General features: G+C 34.5%; 1 protein-coding gene across 1 annotated transcript; it reads right to left on the minus strand.

Annotated features, from left to right (window-relative positions):
- Positions 1-14,193: 14,193 nt before the first annotated feature.
- LOC110095282 lies at positions 14,194-14,586 on the minus strand. The gene has a single exon (XM_028700389.1). The coding sequence runs from the start codon at positions 14,584-14,586 to the stop codon at positions 14,194-14,196; it is 393 nt and encodes a 130-aa protein (XP_028556222.1).
- Positions 14,587-20,223: the final 5,637 nt, after the last annotated feature.

Genomic DNA, 20,223 nt, shown 5'->3' on the forward strand with positions numbered 1-20,223 from the left:
CAAGATGCCCCTAAAAGGTTTTTCCGAATCCAGATTTAGAGGATTTATGAAATCGTACCTAAATGAAATCCTAGGTGCTATCAAACAACCCCTCAATATGTTATCTTATCTTCACTAGATACAACTCCAATTATCCCTCAAATATTTTTTATTTCTAAACTTTTGAGCCAATTAAAGACAAACACATACATAATATACGTATGCTTCAAACTTAAAACCTCTTAATTGATAGTTAGTCAAAACTTACTCAATCCGTACTATATACTTAGCCTAATTGTAATTTGGTAAAATGTACCTCTAAGGTTTGGTTCAGGACAATTTTTTTTGCTGCTTTCTAAATAATTTTTTCGTATAAAAATTTTTTAAACTAAAAATTTATATATAATAAAGCAATTTTAGAAAGCAATAAAAATTTATCAAAAACCAAATCTAAGTCTACATTATCTTCTTATCATGCAATACTTCTAAGGCATTTTTCTATTTGACCTAAATTCTGAAAATTATATTTACAATCATTTATATAATGAATTCACAATATATAAAAATATGGTATCTTCAAAGAATTTCATTTTCAAGACTTCTAATAATATTAGCTAATATTTTGCCACACTAAATAAAATTATATATCTATATTTATATAATCAAATTCTAATTTTTACTAATCTAAGTCATCCATCTTCAATTTTCATATCATTTTGTAATCAAAGAAAAAAAAAACATATAAATATATTTTAACAACAACAACCAAACAAAAATATTTAGAGAAGCTTATCTATAGGAGTGTCAATATTTAACACAACCCGAGAATCCGATCCGAAAATTTCTAATTAGGATCAATTTGTTTTAGAAACGGGTCGGGTTCGAGTTCATGTTTTTGACCCATTTGTAAAATCAGGTCGGGATTAAGTTGACCTGGAAACCCGAAACAACCCCGGGTTGACCTAGGAACCGCGTCTTCCGTATCGTCTTGTTGACGTCCAATCGGGTGAGTGCGACAGTGCGTGATCGCCTCTGACGTCATGTGAGTGCATGATCACGTCTGACGTCTTGTCGCATGAGAGGCTGAGAGCCAAACGTCGTCCCGTGCCGTCGGCCGTCATCATTGGCAGGGAATGTCGTCCGCGCTGGCCGGGAACGTCATCCCGTCTCATGCAGTCATCCATCGACGTTGTCCTGTCCGTGTTGTCGACGTTGTCCGCACTGGACAAACTCGCAGGTCCGCACTGTCGTTGTGCCTCCAATTGTCCGTCGACATCGCCAGTTTGCCTGACTCCTGTAGAACACACGGATTAGCTTGATCCTAACCCGCGTGGGTATGGTTGGGTCAACCTGGTACCAGCACAAGTCGGGTCTGGGTTTACAATCCTAATCCGTTCCCAAAATCGAGTCAGATTTGGGTCAATCCGTTTTGAACCCTAAACTCGAATTAGATCTGAACCCGACCCGTCAACCCATTTTGATACCCCCAACTTATCTACACTAACGGCCTCATCATCCTACTACTTCCATATGGCCAAACTTTTACAAATTATCATCGAAAGTGAAGCAAAGTAGAGAAAACAGTAAGAGAAAAATAGTCTTTCCTGAAATACAGAGTATTGTACATATTCAACAAAAGCCAAGGGCTGTAATGATCGCTTGAACAAGTGGGAAACTGCTTGTCTGCAAGCATTCTTTTTAGGTTTTTTCTACCAAATTATCGAAAGTGAAAGCTTGGCAGTGAAATGTTCTCTCTAATCCCCATCCATTTTCAAAACTCGTACAAAGAGCCCGACAAAAATATATAAGCAGACATCACGAGATAGATAATGCTTTGAATGACATCAGAGTACTGATACATATAATAATAGCTTGAAAGGAAACATAAAGGATTATTAGAAGAGGGACCCATAAGAGTAATATTTTAGTTATTTTAAACAAAATTGTTGGGGAACGATGAATCAAACACAAAGAAAATTGAAGTAATAAATCAAGATCTTCAAAATACAAATAAATACAAGAGATTTACGTGGAAAATTCAAATCTGAAAAAAAACTACAGGGGAGAAGGGAGAACGGCTTCACTATAGAGAAGAGACGGAGTACAAAACAGCTTACGAACTCTAAGCATTTTACAAAATATATATAGGGAAAAATATAATAACGAAAAAATAAGCGGAATTTCAAAAATGCTCTTACAACCAAAATTTGTTCCAAGGCACTACCCTCGGAAATCCCCGCAAGGGCGTTGTCCCTTGATCCCGCAATTGGTCCTACCAAGGGGCGCTGTTCTCTTGGAACCCCCGATATATCTGCAATGGGTACGACGGTCAAGGACATGAACAAACAATATATACATGTGAAGAACTGACGTTAGATAGCAGATATGATCGATGAATCATTTACGTAGCAGGCCCTTTGTTTCTGTAACTCTTGTTTTTTTGTCAAATGGTTCAATAATCTATTAGTAGTTCGGAGGAATAATATGGAGAGACAATAATTTGATGTAGAAGACATTCATGTGAGACAAAGACTAATAACATGTATGAGAGAGCTGAGAATAGTCCCACATTATCATTAAAATTCGGACTGAATTTAAAATATAATAGCAGTAGTTGTCCTTATTGTGTTAAGGCTTAATTAGGTTAATGTGATGGGTGTTCTCTAATTAGTATAGGAGGTTCAATAATTTTGATAGTAAGAAAAACATAATAATTTATGTAGAAGTGCCTACAAAGATGGGTTCAATTAATCTTAATGAGGCAGGAAAGCATAATACCCTTCATAGAATTATCATTGTTGCATCCTGGACGTCTTAGCTTTGTACGAAGATCCAGTATGCAATCAGATAAAAAAAGAGGGTGTTACATTCATATGAGAAACAAAGATTTTTACGTGGAAAATCCTAAAAAGGGAAAAAATCATGGGCCTGACCAAGTTTAAATGAATCCACTATTATTTGCAGTCGATTACAAATGAGGCCCTTCCTTGGGGGGAAGGCATTGGCTTGATGTACATCATATGGAGTACATTATATGGTGGAAATGCAAAAAATCACTATTGACATGTTCGTTTGGTCGGAAGGATCATAGTCGATGGGTGATGGAAGTCGGAAGGACCGTAGTCTGGCGACGGAAGTCAGAAAGATCGTAGCCGACCGTAGTCGGCAAGTAGCGGATGTCAGAAGGACCGTAGTCGACGGGCAATGAAGGTCAGGGCGATGGAGGTTGGAAGGACCGTTGTTTGGCGACGGAGGTCGGAAGGACCGTAGTCAACCATAATCGGCGGGCGATGGAAGTCAGAAGGACCGTTGTCTGGCAATGGAAGTCAGAAGGACTGTAGCCGGTTGTAGTCGGTGGGCAATGGAGTTCGGGGCTACAAAGGTCGGAAAGACCGTTGTCTGGCGACTGAAGTCGGAATGATCATAGATAACCATAGTCGACGAGCGATGGAGGTCAGAAGGACCGTAATATGGCTATGTATGTTGGAAGGACTGTAGTCAGTAGGCAATAATGTATAGAAAGATCGTTATCCTACAACATATGCTAAAAAGACCATAATTAGCAGGCGATAATAGTCAGAATGACTATTATTTGGTAAAGGAGATTGGAAGGGCCGTAGTCATCTGGTGACGGAGGTCGGAAGTTTGGCAATGGGCCAAAGTTGGCATCTGGTAGAAGTCTGATGAAAGTTCGACGATGGGCATAGTTCCAACGATGGGCAAAAGTCTGATGTCAGGTAGAAGTCTGATGACGGGCAGAAGTTTGACGTCAGGTAAAAGCCTGATGAAAGTCTGACGATGGATAGAAGTCTAGTAATAGACAAAAGTTTGGAGTCGGGTATAAGTCCGACGAAAGTCTGGCGACGGGCAGAAGTTCATCGAAGAGGGAAACTTTGGCGTTAAGTAGAAGTCCAACGAAGGTCGGCGGCCGAGCAGAACTCCGACGTCATTTGGTGATCGGGCAGAACTCCGGTGTCACTCAACGGTCGGGGCAGTGGTCGAGGAAGAGTCTAGTATCAAGAGAACTCTATTCCTTTTCTCCTTCTCTTCTTGCTTGGGCCTCCTATGAGAAATGAGGGCTCTATTTATAGTTTTTTTATAGTGTATGACCCGTAAGTATGAGGAAGATCAAGGGTAAATTGGGAGTGGATTGAATGGATGACCAATGTTGAATCCGTTGATCATGAACAGTTTATTAGATATTTGAATGTCTTAATGATATCAAAATTTGATGATCTTGGTAGTCCAAATGTGACATGCTTATAGTCGAATTGAGCTGCTCAACGAGACAAATCCAACGAGCCTAATATCGCTAAATTCTGACATCATTAAGACACTCAAATGCATTATAAATTTTCTATAATCAAGGGAATCAATATCGACTGACCATCAAAAACACTTCCAATATAACATTGATCTTCTCCCTATTTACTAGTCATGCCACTCTCAAAAAATTATAAAAAGACTCCTCATTCTTTACAAGAGGAAAAATGAAAAAAAGTAGAGGAAGAGAAAGATAAAATTGAGATCTCGCTTACCACGAAGCTCCTCCTTAACCACCATCAGACCACCATATGGCCACAGACCATCATCAGAGTTTTTCTAAGCCATCAACCTTCGTTGAACTTCTACCCAGCCACCGAACGCCAGACTTCGACCTGGCCACCATCCATCGCCGGAGTTCTATCTAGCTGCTGGCTATCTAAAGCACTATCCAATCATCCTATAACACTAACTAGAATGACCTCTGCCATAACTCTAGAGTACAGGTGCCACACTAACAGAACTAAAACTGACTACACTACCACTACCAGAGACTATTACATATATTGAATGTCCACCTCTCTTGGAATCTCTAAGTGCAAATATGCTCTTTTTTCCCAGAAATGCTACTATAAGAAGTCTCGCCACATAATCTCTTTCTACTCACATAATCTCTTTCTACTGGCAGTCTATTATTGTTAAGTAGCTATTAGATAATTCTCTATCATACGAACTCTTTAAACAAGCTTAGAGAAATAAAAAATATGAAATGGCACTATAGGCTATCTCAGACTACCTCGAAGCCCTCTTAAAAATTAGTACCACTTCTCTGCAAGAATGCTAACTAGGTGTGTAGCATATCTGCTAAAGCAGCGAACACTGTCTTGCACTGCATAACTATCTTGCTGCCCTAAATCAGCCTAAAAAAAGTCTCATGCATCTACTATCATGTAAAAGGTGGAATACACTAGTCTCTAAACATCGCTAAGAACTCCTCCCAAGTAATTAGAGAGATCAATCTCCCTTAAAGTTTTTCCTCATGTTGGCCCATCCACCAACACTCAGCCTCTCAACCTAATATAAAAACTGCTAATGATATCTTCCTCTCAGGATGACACTACATACCACTAAATATATTTTCTAAGCTTCTCAACCAGTCTTCTGCTGCTCTGAGCTTAATAGTACCTTCAAATCTTGGGGGCTTTAATCTCAAAAATATATATAGATATTTGTCTACCTCATTAGATATCATAGTAGGAATCATACTCTATATAAGCATTACCCATCATCTAGGCTGTCAAACTAATAAATTGTAAACTATATCAAAACCAACTGTAGGAGTTGTACTATATACAAGAGTTGTTTGCCTGTCACTCTGCCCATCTGTCATATCTAGGTTTGACAGATTCATAATCATATAAAATATGCAACTAAACACACATGTACATGAAGCAAATACTAATAAACATCTAGATAGACTCAAAACTACCCCACCTTACTTACAAATCAATTCATATAGCTCTATTTTATAATACATTCCAAAACTATTACTTTGATACCATAAAAGCTCATCACAATCCAATCCGACTAGAACATGTCCTATCGTATTGAGTTGTAACATGCAAATCTCAATATCTAATTTTGAATTTTTTTTTAATTCTCTTATAATATTTATTTTAAATAAATTACTAATTATAGAGCTACTAGAATTAAAACTCAATTTACTAACACCAATATTATTTTACACAACACTATTTTTTTAAGGATATTTATTTCGATCAGATTGTGATGAATCCGCGAAGAAACGTAATAAATAATTGATTTAAATAATATCAAGTTAATATGAATCAATTTAGCCATGTTTAAAGTGAATCAAGAGGAAACAAATCTATTTTTTCTTCTAATTTCATTTTGGATGTCAAGTTTTTAAGTAATTGGGAAGAGATATAGCTTATCTAAGAAATAAATATACTTCTATATTTTTTTTAAATAATGAGAGATAAATTATAAAGTATATAGATATATTAAATTCTTGATTTTGGTCCGGGAAAGAACTAGCCTCTCTTTTGAGGGTGGACAAAATAAGATTATGAAATATATAATTTTGAATGAAATAAGAAAAATATAAATTTTTATGAGAAATTGAGCAATTGCAATTATTGAAGGTGGACAAAATAGTTAAAATATAATTAATAAATATGTCAGAAAACTCAACATGAAACCGACTCGTTTTTTAAATGGGTCAACCCTAAATCTAATTTTTTTGGGTCAAATTCGAATTTGGTTAACCAATCAGATCATTTATTGACACTCTAACTCAAATCAAATATAGCCCAAGGCTTGAAGAGGAGAAATTAAGAGAGTTTTTGTATGCTTGAAAAAGGACCAAATTCTCTATGAATGAACAATCATGAAAAGAATATGGCAGATGAAATGTCACATCATATTGATCAGTTCATAGCCATTAATTTGTAAGTTTGGACCACCATAATTTTACCACTAAGGCCTCTGAAATAAATGATAGAATGCACAAAAATATCTTCTTACCAATAGTTCCTTCAAATGTTTGAAGTTACAAAGCTCATTTTATAAGTTATGATTTTATTTGATTATATTATGTTATTGCAAGAAAATAATCTAAAATTTATATTACATAAATACTTTTAATTTTTAAAATTTTTATTTTCACACTCAATATATAAAAAAAAATATCAACTTTTAAACAAATTATTTAAAAAAAAATAAAAAACATTAAAAAAATCTCCGAAGAATGACACTTGACTTATTAAAGTGAAATTGCTATGAAAGGTCTATTGTAACGGTCACATTTCTAGAAGATTGAAACAAGTTTGTAGTTTCTTTTACTTCTCAGACATCAATGTCTTATTTCTTTTTGAAATTATTGAGAAGCCAACATGAGATGAAAATACTTAGAATGGGGTTACTTGTATTTATAAATCAAATATTAAAATGTGATATTATAAGTAATTTAATAATTAAATATATAAATTAAGTTAATACACCAAATAAAGTGTAAAAGCAAGAGAGATAAAATATATATGATGTGTTGTCACATAATATGAGATGAATCAATTTTATGAGTGTTAACACATAGACAAAATATGGTGTATAAATGATTAAGCTAATTGATAATATTTTGACTTGTTTCGTGCTAGAAAATTTAAGTCAGTAGAGTATTTGTCTTACTTGTTATCGTTGTACGAAGATGCAATGCATACAGGTAAAGCAGTAAGACCAGAGAATTTTTTACGTGAAAAGTTCGGAAAGAAAAAAAAATCACGGGGTCTGACCTAGTTGTAAAATTCACTAGATATTAAGTGATATAAATATCTTCCTTTCTTCACTATTGAAGAAGAGAAAGTTTACATATATCAAACATAACAATTAATATCTACATGGCTGGATTTTCCCAATAAGGATTATAGAAAGTAGATGTCTGTAGTTGGACTTTTATACCCAACAACATGTTAAATCTTATCAATACTCTGGAGATGGTACATATTTTTGATGCTAATCCTTAATGAAGATGGTGGTTGTCGGCGGCAATAATTGGTGGTGGTAGTCGTCGACGATGATGACTCAAAAATACAAAAGAGGCCTGTCTAGTTCTCTCTATCCTTCCTCATCCCCTCTCATATGAAGAATGAGCGCCTATTTATAGGTTTCTTTAGAATGTTATGCTCCTTAAATATAGAGCTTTTGTCAAGAATTAAATGTCTTAATGATGTCAAATTAAGTGATCTTGAGCTCGTTGGATTATTCTCATCGAGCCGCTCGATTTGACTAAAAACATGTCATATTTGAAGATTATTTGGCTACCCAATTAATGCTTTGAAACTTCCAAATATGCTTCAATCCCTTGATTCGAGCCCTTTTGGACTCGGATTAGACTGACTTGTCAAGACATTCAATTTGATTGAAGTTTACTGAGATCAGAGCTCAGATTACTTGATAAAGGTAATTTTTGATGATGTATCAAGACTATCAAGTATATTAATGATAAACTAAACTACACAAGTTAAAGTGATTAATATACTAAATTTTTATATGGGCATCCTTAAATAATTATATGTATCTATAAATGAATAACGGGTTGCAACTAAGGCTTCATTTGAGACAGTTTTCTTATTGCTTTCTGAAACAACATTTTACTACAATTTTTTTTTTTAGTTTAAAAAATTTTTGTACCAAAATGCTATTTTAAAATGTAGTATAAAAAATTGTCCCAAACAAAGCGCAAGTATTGTGCGTAATTCATCATGACCAAGAATTCTAAACTATTCCCCTAGGCATTGCAAGCACTCTGCTGTGAGACAACTTTTGGCTGAACAATTTCATTATTAGCAAACCTCCGCAAACTCTAAGGCTTCGTTTAGGATGGTTTTCTTCTTACTTCTTAAAGCAGTTTTTTAATAAAAAAACACGAAGAAAGCCGTCCCAAACGAAGCGTAAATGGATCTTTCCAAATCTATTTTTAGGCTTGGTCAAGTTTGTTAGTGACTCACAGATTTAATTGTAAAAATTTGTAAACAAATAAAAACAGGCCATTATTATAAACATATGAAAGTGTGGGGAGAGGAAATTCAGCAACAAATAATGCCTTTGGATCATTCAATCGACCACAACAATTAGCAAGCCAAAGTGCATATCCATTCTCTTCTTTTAAAATATGGCTGAATCTGTCATTCAAGAAAGAAAGAAAGAATATAATTCTTCTTAAATTTTGAAAATGAGAATGATTCCCAATTTTCAAAGAAATAACAGGAAGAAGAAAATTAAAAACATCAAGCTCAATCTAATTCTTCTTAAAGCCATGGCAGCACATAATTCCAAACCATAAAAAAAAAAAAAAGTTTGAGGAACGGTTAGAGACAACTGCAGTGCTAAAGTTATTGTAGAGAAAATAATTTTGCTACTATGATTATAGAAAGCAGCTTTCCATCACATAGTTTTTTAAGAAATAGTGAAAAAGCAGAAAAAAGTAGTCAGAAAGTTGTCCCAAATAGATCCTTTATTTTAGCTTGAAAAACACACATTGGCCTAAATGTAAAGAGAAAGTAAGAATCACCATGCCCAAATCATTTCTAATAATCCCTTCTCCACTTCCACGATAACTTGAATAGCTCCCTTAGCCTAACCTCACCCACAGTTGGTTTAGTCCTATAAATAGGCTCCAGAAATATGGAAGCTTATTTTATTTAAGTTCAACTAAAAGGATTAAAATCAGTCTCTTCACCTTGTAGGATATTTTGAGAAGTACATCTGCTGTGCCAAACAATTTCAAATCAGCTTCTACTATCAAAATGATCATTCAATCATTAAACTTAGAAGTTTGGTTTCAACATTTACTGCTTTCAAGCCAAGTAACGACCAAATGTATAACGTTATAAGAATTCTGATGTAGCCAGACTTGCAATGGATATTGGAATTTTCCCGCATGCTGAACATTTCAGCAACATTCTGAAAATTAGGCAGTCAGATGAAAGATATCATAAAAACACTTCCAAGCCTTCCTAGGTTTCATTTGAGATGACTTGTTTACTGCTTCTTAAAACAACGTTTTAGTACAAAAATTAAATTTTTTGTACTAGAACACTACTTTAAGAAGCAGTAAGAAAGCCGTCCCAAACGAGGCCCTAATCTCAGCACCATTCAAAAATACATAGTGATCAAAGGATTCAGTATTAGATAACAAACATATTTTGAAAGCCAAAGAAATCCAAATTGGTGAATTTTGTTATCCATAGACCATAGACATACTTTCTTAGCAATCTCCAACAGAAAATGTAAATCGATAAAGTGATGATTTTGTGCCAAAGCAAATCAAACTGAAGAATCTCTCTTAATTCTTATAAAATTCCAAACCACCGGACTATTGGATTCAAAATTTTTGAACGCTTTAAATAGAATTTGATACTTGCAAGTAACAACAATATGAATTATCTTTAATGACTTGAAAAACATCATCATTCAGCAAAATGTTCCAACAAATCCACCTTCCATACTCCAACAAAAAATCAACAACTACAAGCTTGGAATGAACGGCATTCGGAAAAATAGAAGCCAGGGAACCAATTCCAAGCTAGTCATCAAACCAAAAAGACAAATTCTCAGCACCAATACCCAGCAAATGAAAATTTTCAGCTTCCCTTCTAATGTTACACGTTCTCTTCCAAATGAAAGAGATCTCCCTCTTCATAGGAGCTATAATACGATGGTAAGAGAAAATTTTGGAGAAAAGAAACTCAACGCATAAAGTGCCACCAAAGTTAAAGGAAAATGCTTTTGACCCAATCATGAATGCTTCTAAAACCGAACCCTCCATCAAAAGGAAAACAAATATCTTTCTAAGAACACAAATGAGTTTTCATGCAATTTTTAGAACTTCCCCATAAAAACCTGCTAAAAACCTTCTCCAATTTATTCATAATAGTGGTAGGGGAAAAGAGAGCTTACAAGAGATAAATAGACAAATAGTTTAACACTTCTGAAAAGTGTTAGTCCGCCCCCCAAAAGAAAGAAACTTAGAATAGCAACCCAAAATAATTGCAGAAAAGTTTCTGAAATAAGTTAAAAAAAAAAATCTTACTTTGATTGAAAAGAGGCACCCTTAAATAGACAGACAGAAGCTTTTGAATAGAGAAACAAAAAAATTCTATCACCATTAACTTCCTTGTTAAAGACATATTTTTAGAAGGCATAATATTGCATTTATATTTTATTAATCATAAAGACAGAAAGTTCTTTATAATGCTCCAGAAAATTCTCCACTCCATCCTCGTTATCATTTATAAACAAAAAAATCATCTATAAAGCAAATGTGGAAATATACTAGGAACCTTTGTTTCTACATCTCATCTTAGAGTTTGAGGAAAATAACTTGATCAAACCTCTGGAAACAAAATCAATTGTGTATACTTGCATATGCCTTCATAGGTATTTAGTAGGTAGTTCTAGTGGGTTATGACAGAAGAAGCCGCCCTTAAGAGGGGTCCATAGTTGGAACTCGCCAAATGGTCCAAAGAGGTGCTACTCGCCTGAAACCCACAACCCGCAAGAAAACTCACCCAATATGATCAACAGACGCTACTCTCCCTTTCCACGAGGCAAATCAAGAATTCCTCATCAAGTTAACAGCTTTGCACTCACCATGAATTTGATCCACAATCTCAATCACTAGCTCTCTTCCAAAGCGATCGCTCACATGCAAGCTCACCAAGTTCAATTATAGGAAGGCACCAACCTCGAGGACCCATCAACTCACCTATCTAGATCAACCACTGAGCTTTGCCTTTTCAACCACTTCAACTCAATCATTGTTCTTGTTGAGGCAGCGCAAGGCTTAGTATCGGTCGCCCATCATCCCAAGTAAACACTCAGTTACCAAACTCATCCTACTAGGCATACACTCGCAAACTCGGCCAACTCGATATCATAGAACTCTCTATACTATTGAGCTCGCCCAGAGACAACTCATCATGATATTGCAGCCCTCATTCTCCCTAAGCGAATCAAGTTGCAACATGTATCACAAGTATAGCATTATACGTTTTCACTTTTGTTGGTGTAGCCATTTATGTAACCTTTAGAAGCCTGTATATAAGGAGTGATGAGAAGCAATTTGAGAATTTTGGCTGATTCTAGTGGATTCCATGCTGATTTGAAACTCATAATTCTCTTAAGTTTTAAGTAGATTCACTCTTTTTCTTCAGTTTATTAATACAATCCATTCCCACAGAAATTCCAGTTCACTAGCTTAACAATTAGGCCTTCTAGTAAAGTCAAGTGCCATCCATGTACACAATTGGATCCAACACATTGTAATAAAGAAAACTAATGGCGAAAGAAGATCTCCTTATTTCAATCTTCTTGAGGATTTGAAGAAAACAAAACTAACCCCTTTAATAAAGAATAGAAAACCAACAATCCTCAATGCTAGAAGTAACGAGTTTTAAGAAATCTTTTGAAAATCCAAACTTTTTTAAGACTTAATGCATAAATTGATATTGAAGTTTATAATATGCTTTTGAGAAGTTTATACAAATTCAACTTACTCACCAAATCTTGAGTTAGTAAGACATTACTAGTAAAATTTCTACCAAAAATAAAATCACTATTAATAATTTGCCAATTTCTCAACAAAAATTTTAGAAATAATTTTATAGAAAGCTGAACAAAGACTAATAATGGGCCTAAAATCATGCCATCTTCAAGTACTATAGTTCATACGAATAAGAATAATATAAGTAGATGTGAAGTATTTAGGAAGAGCCATACCAGCGAAAAACTCCTAAACAACCTTAACTTCATCAACCTAAATAAACTCCTAGCACAAATGAAAAAAAAAAAAAATTTAATGAAAAACCATCACTAGAAATGTTATGAGAATTAACTCTATTCACTAGCATCCATAATGATTTATGGGTTTTCATAAATGGATAACGGGTCACCACTAAGTCTTATATGTGCTTTGCTATGATGCACAGACATGAACACGGCAACACGGATACGACACGGCAGGGACACGACAGTTATTGAGAATATAAGACATGGATATTTTTTAATCGGACACGTTTTCGGCTTGTCTGACACTTGTCGGACGAGTGTCGTGTCGGATACGGTGTCGAACACTGCACGCCTCTTTGAGGAGAAGTGTCGGTGCATCATAGGTGCTTTGTTATAACAAAAAATTCTAGTCTGCCCATGAATATAGGATCTCCGTAACGCATGTGGGTGTTTGTAAACCCGTAACAGGTTCTTGCAAACTCTTATGTGCACTCTGCTATAAAACAAGACTTTTTGTCGAAAATTTTAATTATTAACAGACATTTGCAAACTCTAAATAGTCACCAACAACTTTACAGGTCTCCGTTAAGTTTATCAGTACCTACAAACTTATCTATCAACAATTTTAATTAAGCATAAATAGCCCATTAGGAGGATTAATTATTGATAAAAATTAATTAAGTGATTTGACATATTAAATTCAGACATTTAAGCATTATTTTAAAATATTAACATATTGAAAACCTTAGTTTGAATTTACAAGTCAGTATAATAAATATATAAGCCGGGAAAAGGTTAATGCAACTATTGAAAAATCTTAAGAAAAATTTTCTCTAACCCTAACCCCCAAGACACCTCTCCTAAAACATGATTTCATAGTCTTTATGAGAGAGAAAACAGAGAAGAAAAATAAAAGCTTGCTAAATAATTCAAACAATCTTCAACATTTGATTCTGCGTTCTTGAATTTCTCATGCTCCTACAGATCTGCATATAAGAATTCTCTCAATTGCATTTTATTATACTGTACTTCTTGTTTTCTTTTTGTTTATAGTTTTTTTTCTAAAGAAAAGGTTGAAGTCAGCATCCTTACCCATAATCGAGTGGGGTACGATTCCCCTAGAAGAAGTGAGAGATTGACTGCAGTACGCTTCTCTGTCTGCGTGGAATGAATGAGTGTTTATTGTATTTTCTTTATAGGTTATCCTAGGTGAGAACCACACCTAGGATTTAGGGTTTAAGTTGAACAACATAAAAAATGTTATTATTTTTCTCTTAATCAAATGTTTAAAAATTTAAAACACTGCATTCTTTTTACCCTGCACTCAAAATACATCATCAGAAACATCCCTTAAATCTCTTTCAATTCCCTCGAACCAAACAGTCAAACAGAGCAATGAACTTCTCTCTTATCCAATTTGTAATTCAAGTAAATAAACAACAGCCATCAAAATCCCCTCAACAAAGCCCATGATCTTACTCTTAATTCCAATTTCATTCAAAGATTCCAACAATTACAATGCAATTTAAAACTTAAAAAAAAAAAAAAGACAATACGGGGTATTCTAGAATGCCTTTAAAAATCAATTACAAGTTTCACACCGCTAACCTTTTTGAACAAAGAAGAAATCAATGTTTCTCCACATTAAGGAATCCCGACGGCTACGGATGCGGCGGAGCCAGTCTCCCCCTTCGATTTGCGTCGGCGGGATTGCTTCGGAACGGAGGGGGAATCCCGTGCCGGTGACTCGGATCCGGTGGTGGATACCTTGTAGCGACGGCGGCTGCGGCGGAAGCTTCCATCTGAAGGCTCCTTGGCCGAGTAGTCGGCGGCAGCGGGGGACGAGCCTGCGGATTGTTGACGACGGGAGTGGCGGTTCTCGCGGTTAGAGGAATCCTTTTCGCGACTGGAAAGGGAGTCTGTGCCAAATGGAGAGTCGGGTGCGGAAGAGCGCCGCCGATGCGGCCTCCTCACCGGCGACTGTGGAACGGGTTCTGCACTCTGAGATCTTGCGGGGTTTATCGATAACTCGCGCATTTCTGTGGAATGATATTCGTCAAATCGCAAATTTGCTCAAAATATTTTTATGAAAATTATAAAATAATAATTTTATTTAAGATTAATTAACATAAATTTTATTTATTTATTTATTTATTATGCTTATCTTAAGTTAAAATATTTATTTTAAATTTAAATTGTATCAAAATATTCTGACTTAAAAATTTTCCTATTCTAACGTCGTAGTTATAATTTATAAAAATGTTTCACAAGTATGAAAATTATAATTGTCTTAAAAATAAAATTTTCATTTAAAATTAAAGTCCTCCATAATTCAAAAGGGTTAAATTCCTATCTCACTACATGGTGTTCTTTTTCTCTATTGTGTCCTATATACTAAGGAGAAATTATTTTGTGCGGAGGTCGGACATAGAACGTCGTCTAAAGACCAGCTAGCATGTGCCACGTCAGTGGTATCGAGCTGCGATACCGAGCAGTATCGAGCTACGGTACTGAGTACAGGGGTGACGTGGCATATTCTAATTGATTTCCAGACGGCGTTTGGCATTCGCACAAAATAATTTTTACCTATTAAGAGTCAAACTTCCATTTAAATTTAAAATATATTAAATGATTCATGTCATGATTGATCGATAAGTTTTATGTTGATTGTCAACTATTTGATGCAACTCTTAATTTTTCTCATTCAGAACTTGGGATCTAAGAACGAGAGTATTTAAGTATTATTTGTGATAATGAAGCTAAATTATTTATTAAAAATTTTGTATTTCTTTTAGCAAGAAGGTTGTAGGTATAAAAAAGCGCACAAATAGAACCTTGAGTGGGTGCCTCTAGGCCTTTCCCATTGTTGGCTGGCGTCAATTGATACTCTCCCATCTGGATCAAATAAAGCATAGTAAAAAATGATAAACAAAATTAACACCTCTAAATAGATAAAATTCAGGTTCAGGTTGACCCATCTGAATAACCAGGTTGAGTTTTGGTTATTTTTTCTACATGTTTATTAAATGAGTCATATTTTTGACCCGAGCACAACCCATTTATTATATTTTTTTTCCTTAAAATTTTGTACTTGTAGTTATAGTCTTTTTTTTTCTTTTTATAGGTTGATAGTGGATTGGGTTTGAATAGGTCTTTTTACTCATTTATTAAATGAGTATGGTTCAAGCTGAGTGGATTCAAATTTTTGGATTGGACGCAAACCTAACCTGTTAATCCGTTTTGGCACCCCTAAAATGTAATATTCTTAGGCTTCATTCGAGACAACTTTTTTACTGTTTTCTAAACTAACTTTATTTACACAAATTCTTGAAAACAGTGAAGAAACAATGGCCAAAAATTGTTCCAAACAAAATCTTAACGAGAAGTTTGCCAGCATTCTCCTTCTAACAAATTTGATAAGCAATAAAATCTTCATAAAAGATGATAAAATTATATCATTTTAGTTTTTAAGTTGTAGATCACTATCAGTAATCTCAATGATTATTTAAACATAGCAGCATGAATCCTAATTACATGATGAAGAATGATTTAGGTAGAAAAGTTAATTCAGAAATTGCAGATTGAATAATTCAGATAATTACCCAGCTCGGTGCATTTGCAGAAGGTCCATCGCATCCAAAGTGAGCCAAATGTTTGACATCTGTAGGGTAGCCAATCTGCATCTCTTTCTCCTCTTCTTCATCTGTACAGTCAAAAGATTTCAGAGAAAATTTTTATGAGCGGAGTCCGGCCATCGTCCGAACTCCATCATATGAAGACACGCGGATTTTTTCTCTCTTGTACTTATGGTGTGTACAAGAGAGAGAAAATACATGTGTCTTTATTTGAATGGAATCCGGGCGAAAAGTTACATCCGGACTCCATACGTAGGTCGGTTTTTGATAAGAAAATCAGAAATGAAATCAAAATAGCTGATGAAGAAAAAGATGAAAATACAGCATGAAATTACCAAATATTTGAGAAATGTATCTCAGGCCCTTTAACAGGCCTTTCATCTTATTGTTCATCATCAGCAAAGCAGATTATATGATGCTCCTCTCAGCTCCACCTCAAATGTATCTGAAGTAGAAGAAATTCAGCATATTTAATTTCAGAAACAGTAACATAATACAATAGAATCTGCATGCAAATATTTAATCTTTTTTTTCAACGTAGTTCTTTTTAAGAGCAGCTTTGATTTATACGAGAAATAAATTTAGAATATTCATACAAATAAGTTGAGCTTAAAAAATTTTAGATTTATTTCAAGATTAGCACAATACAAATTCTTTATATACATCACTTATCTTAAAACAAATTTAATAATTTTTAAGCTCTTCTTAATACAATTTATATAATGATGAATATTCTAACATAATTTTTTTTCTCAAATCTTGAATTGTAATAATCTCAAAATAAAATTTAAAATTTTAAAATCCATTTTGCATTAGGATATCCTCATCCAATATTTTTTTAAGTAAAACTTAACGATTTGAATCTGATGGATTCTATTTCTTACTTTCAATAGAAGAAATTCTTTTGAAAAAAGAAATTCCGTTATAAAAATTTATACTGGAAGAAGAAAAACTATTAAAAACTTCACGAAACTCTCATAAAAGTTTATGTAAAAAAAAAAAAAAACGGGCAACCCTTTATGAGTTATATCCAAAGAAGATATGTACGTAAAGAGATATAACAGTATCAAAATCAAAGAAAAAAAAAAAAAAAGAAATCTGATGAAAATTTTAATGGCAAAACAACTGCATCAAAGAAATTTATCCTGATCTGAAGATCTAATGAAGAAAGATTGAAAGAAACTCACATGAAAGTCACCAACCGATTCTCCTCTCGATCTGGCGCCTCCTCATTACCATAATCTCAAGATCAAATTTATGTGATTCAAATGATTCGGAACCTTACAGAAACGATTTTGGGAGATGGGAGGCGGCAACAAAAGATGCTATCAAAAGATAACAATGCTACAGAGGCCGCCGAAGCCCCGCCTGGAAACAGCAATATCCAGAAAGGAGGGAGCCTGCTTCTTTCGGTTTCAGAAGATTGATTATTCTTCTTTTTTTTTCTTTAAAGACTTTTAACTTTTTTAAGCCAAGTTTCCTTTTTTTTAATTTGTTAATTATTTTTAAATGGTTGGTGATTAGTTTAGGTTTTTTTTTTTTTTTTTTAAGGTTTTAAATAATACTTTAAATGTATAATATTCATCCTTAGGTGAACCTTACCATGGGTTTTTTTTTTTTTTTGTTTGGCAGCCATTAGTTTGGGTGGTGGTTGCGGGAAGCGCGGGGAGGAGCGGTTCAGAGGAGATGATGGAGGCGGTGAGGGGAACTGCTATGATCTCGCATGAGGCCTCTCCTCATGGAACTTATATTTGGTCCGGTGAATGTACGCAACTCTACGCTCGGCCGTTCGTAGAATCGCGCCACGCGTTTTTATTATTTACCGCGCACCCCGACAACCCGACCCAGAACGGACCCAAGATTGCTCGGTATTGCTAGGTATTGGTCGATATTGCTCGGCAATAACCAATACCGAGCAATACCGAGCAAATACCTAACAATACCGAGCAAATACCCAGCAATACCGAGCAAATACCGAGCTGTACCGAGTTTTTTTTTAGCAAATCCCTAGCAATACCGAGCAAATCCTGAGTAAATAATGAGTTGTACCGAGTTGTAAAAAAACTCGGTATTTGCATGGTATTGATCTTCATAGAGCGGTATTTCTCATTTTTGCAAAGCAATACCTATCAAATACCGAGGAAATACCGAGCAATACCGAGTAATACCGAGCAAATATCGAGTTGTACAGAGTTTTTTCTAGCAAAACCGAGCAAATCCTAGCAATAGCGAGCAAATCCCTAGCAATACCGAGCAAATCCTGAGCAAATACTAAGTTGTAGCGAGTTGTAAAAAAACTCGGTACAACTCGGTATTTGCATGGTATTGGTCTTCACAGAGCGGTATTTCTCATTTTTGCAAAGCAATACCTAGCAAATACCGAGCAATACCGAGTAATACCGAGCAAACAACCCGACCCGGAACGGACCCAAGATTGCTCGGTATTGCTCATTATTGCTAGGTATTGGTCAATTTTGCTCGGCAATAACCAATACCGAGCAAATACCGAGCAATATCAAGCAAATACCGAGTATTAACGAGCAATACCGAGTTGTACCGAGTTTTTCTAGAAAACTCGGTACAACTCGGTATTGCTCGGTATTGGTCTTCACATAGTGGTATTTTTCATTATTGCCAAGCAATACATAGCAATACCAAGCAAATACCGAGTAATACCTCGCAATACTCGAACATAGCATTCCCGGGTTCCGGTCCGGGTCAAGTCGTCGGGCCGTTCGGTAAATTCCCGGGTTCCGCTCCGGGTCAAGTCGTCGGGCCGCGCGGTAAAGAGTAAGAGCACGTGGCGACATGTTATTGGCGGCCGAACGTAGCTTTACGTCCGATCAGAGGACGTAATAATTGTTCCTCCGCATGGGAGCTGTAGATAGAAGCATGTGTTTTAAATAGTTAACAACATGTGTCATTTCTTGCCTTAATTAATAGATGAAATAATCTCTCTTTTTTAGCTTCTTAGATTTTGTTTGGGATAGATTTTTTATTATTTTGTAAAATGACTATAGAGAAATTAATATTTTAAAGCTATTTTAAAAAATAATTTTCGAGTATAATTTTTTTCTTAAAGTAACAAAAAAGCAATGACAAAAAAAAATTATGGTTGTGACCTCAAAAAAAAGAGAGTTTTTCTAATTGAAGCCTTAGGCTTCGTTTGGGTTGGCTTTCTTATTGCTTCTTAAAGCAATAAGAAAGTCGTTTTAAACAAGGTCTTAGGGTGCATTTGTGACTTCTGTAGTTGTCGATAAAGCAGGTTGTAATGTTGTTGTATAGAAAGCTGATTTCTGAAGTTACTGTACATATAACGCAATATATATTTTGTTTGATAAGTATAACTGTCGAGTTGTTGTACTGCAGCTGTATAGGAATAGATATATATCGAGATAAAAGGAAATTATTTAAATATCAAAATTTTTAAAAAATTATATGATAACAAATTAATAATTCTAAATCAAAATTGTATCCACTTTAGGAAATATTTTATGACTTTTAAATATCATAGTATTTTTTTTACAATGTACTATCATACTTTAAAATAATCTAAAAAAATATAATATATGCTATTACTTCATAATAAATATACTTTTTCTAATAATAATATAACTCTGATAAATTTTTAAGATTTAATTAAAAAAACTGAATAAGTATGCAATTACATATCATGAATAAATTATTAATATTTCTCTAAATTACAATTAAACTCTTAATCTGACATGATTATTTCTCCAACTATAAGTATTTCCAACAACAATCTTCATAAAATCATTTCACTCAGGATAACCAAACAAATTTGAATCAATAAAAAGTAACAAAACTATTTAGGGGCTGCCTTTCAGGAATTACTAAATCTAATAATGAAATTTATAATGAATCTTTCATAACAAAATAAAAAGCTGTAATGTAAAACCAGTAGTTCAACTTGAGTATTCAATATCACTGAACATACTGCCAATCACATGAATATTTCATACTCCTAATTCATCTCATCCATCAATGCACTTGTGATTTACTCTCGTAAATGGATCAT

This window comes from Dendrobium catenatum, unplaced genomic scaffold (assembly GCF_001605985.2).
Source record: "Dendrobium catenatum unplaced genomic scaffold, ASM160598v2 fragScaff_scaffold_134, whole genome shotgun sequence".
NCBI lineage: Eukaryota > Viridiplantae > Streptophyta > Magnoliopsida > Asparagales > Orchidaceae > Dendrobium > Dendrobium catenatum.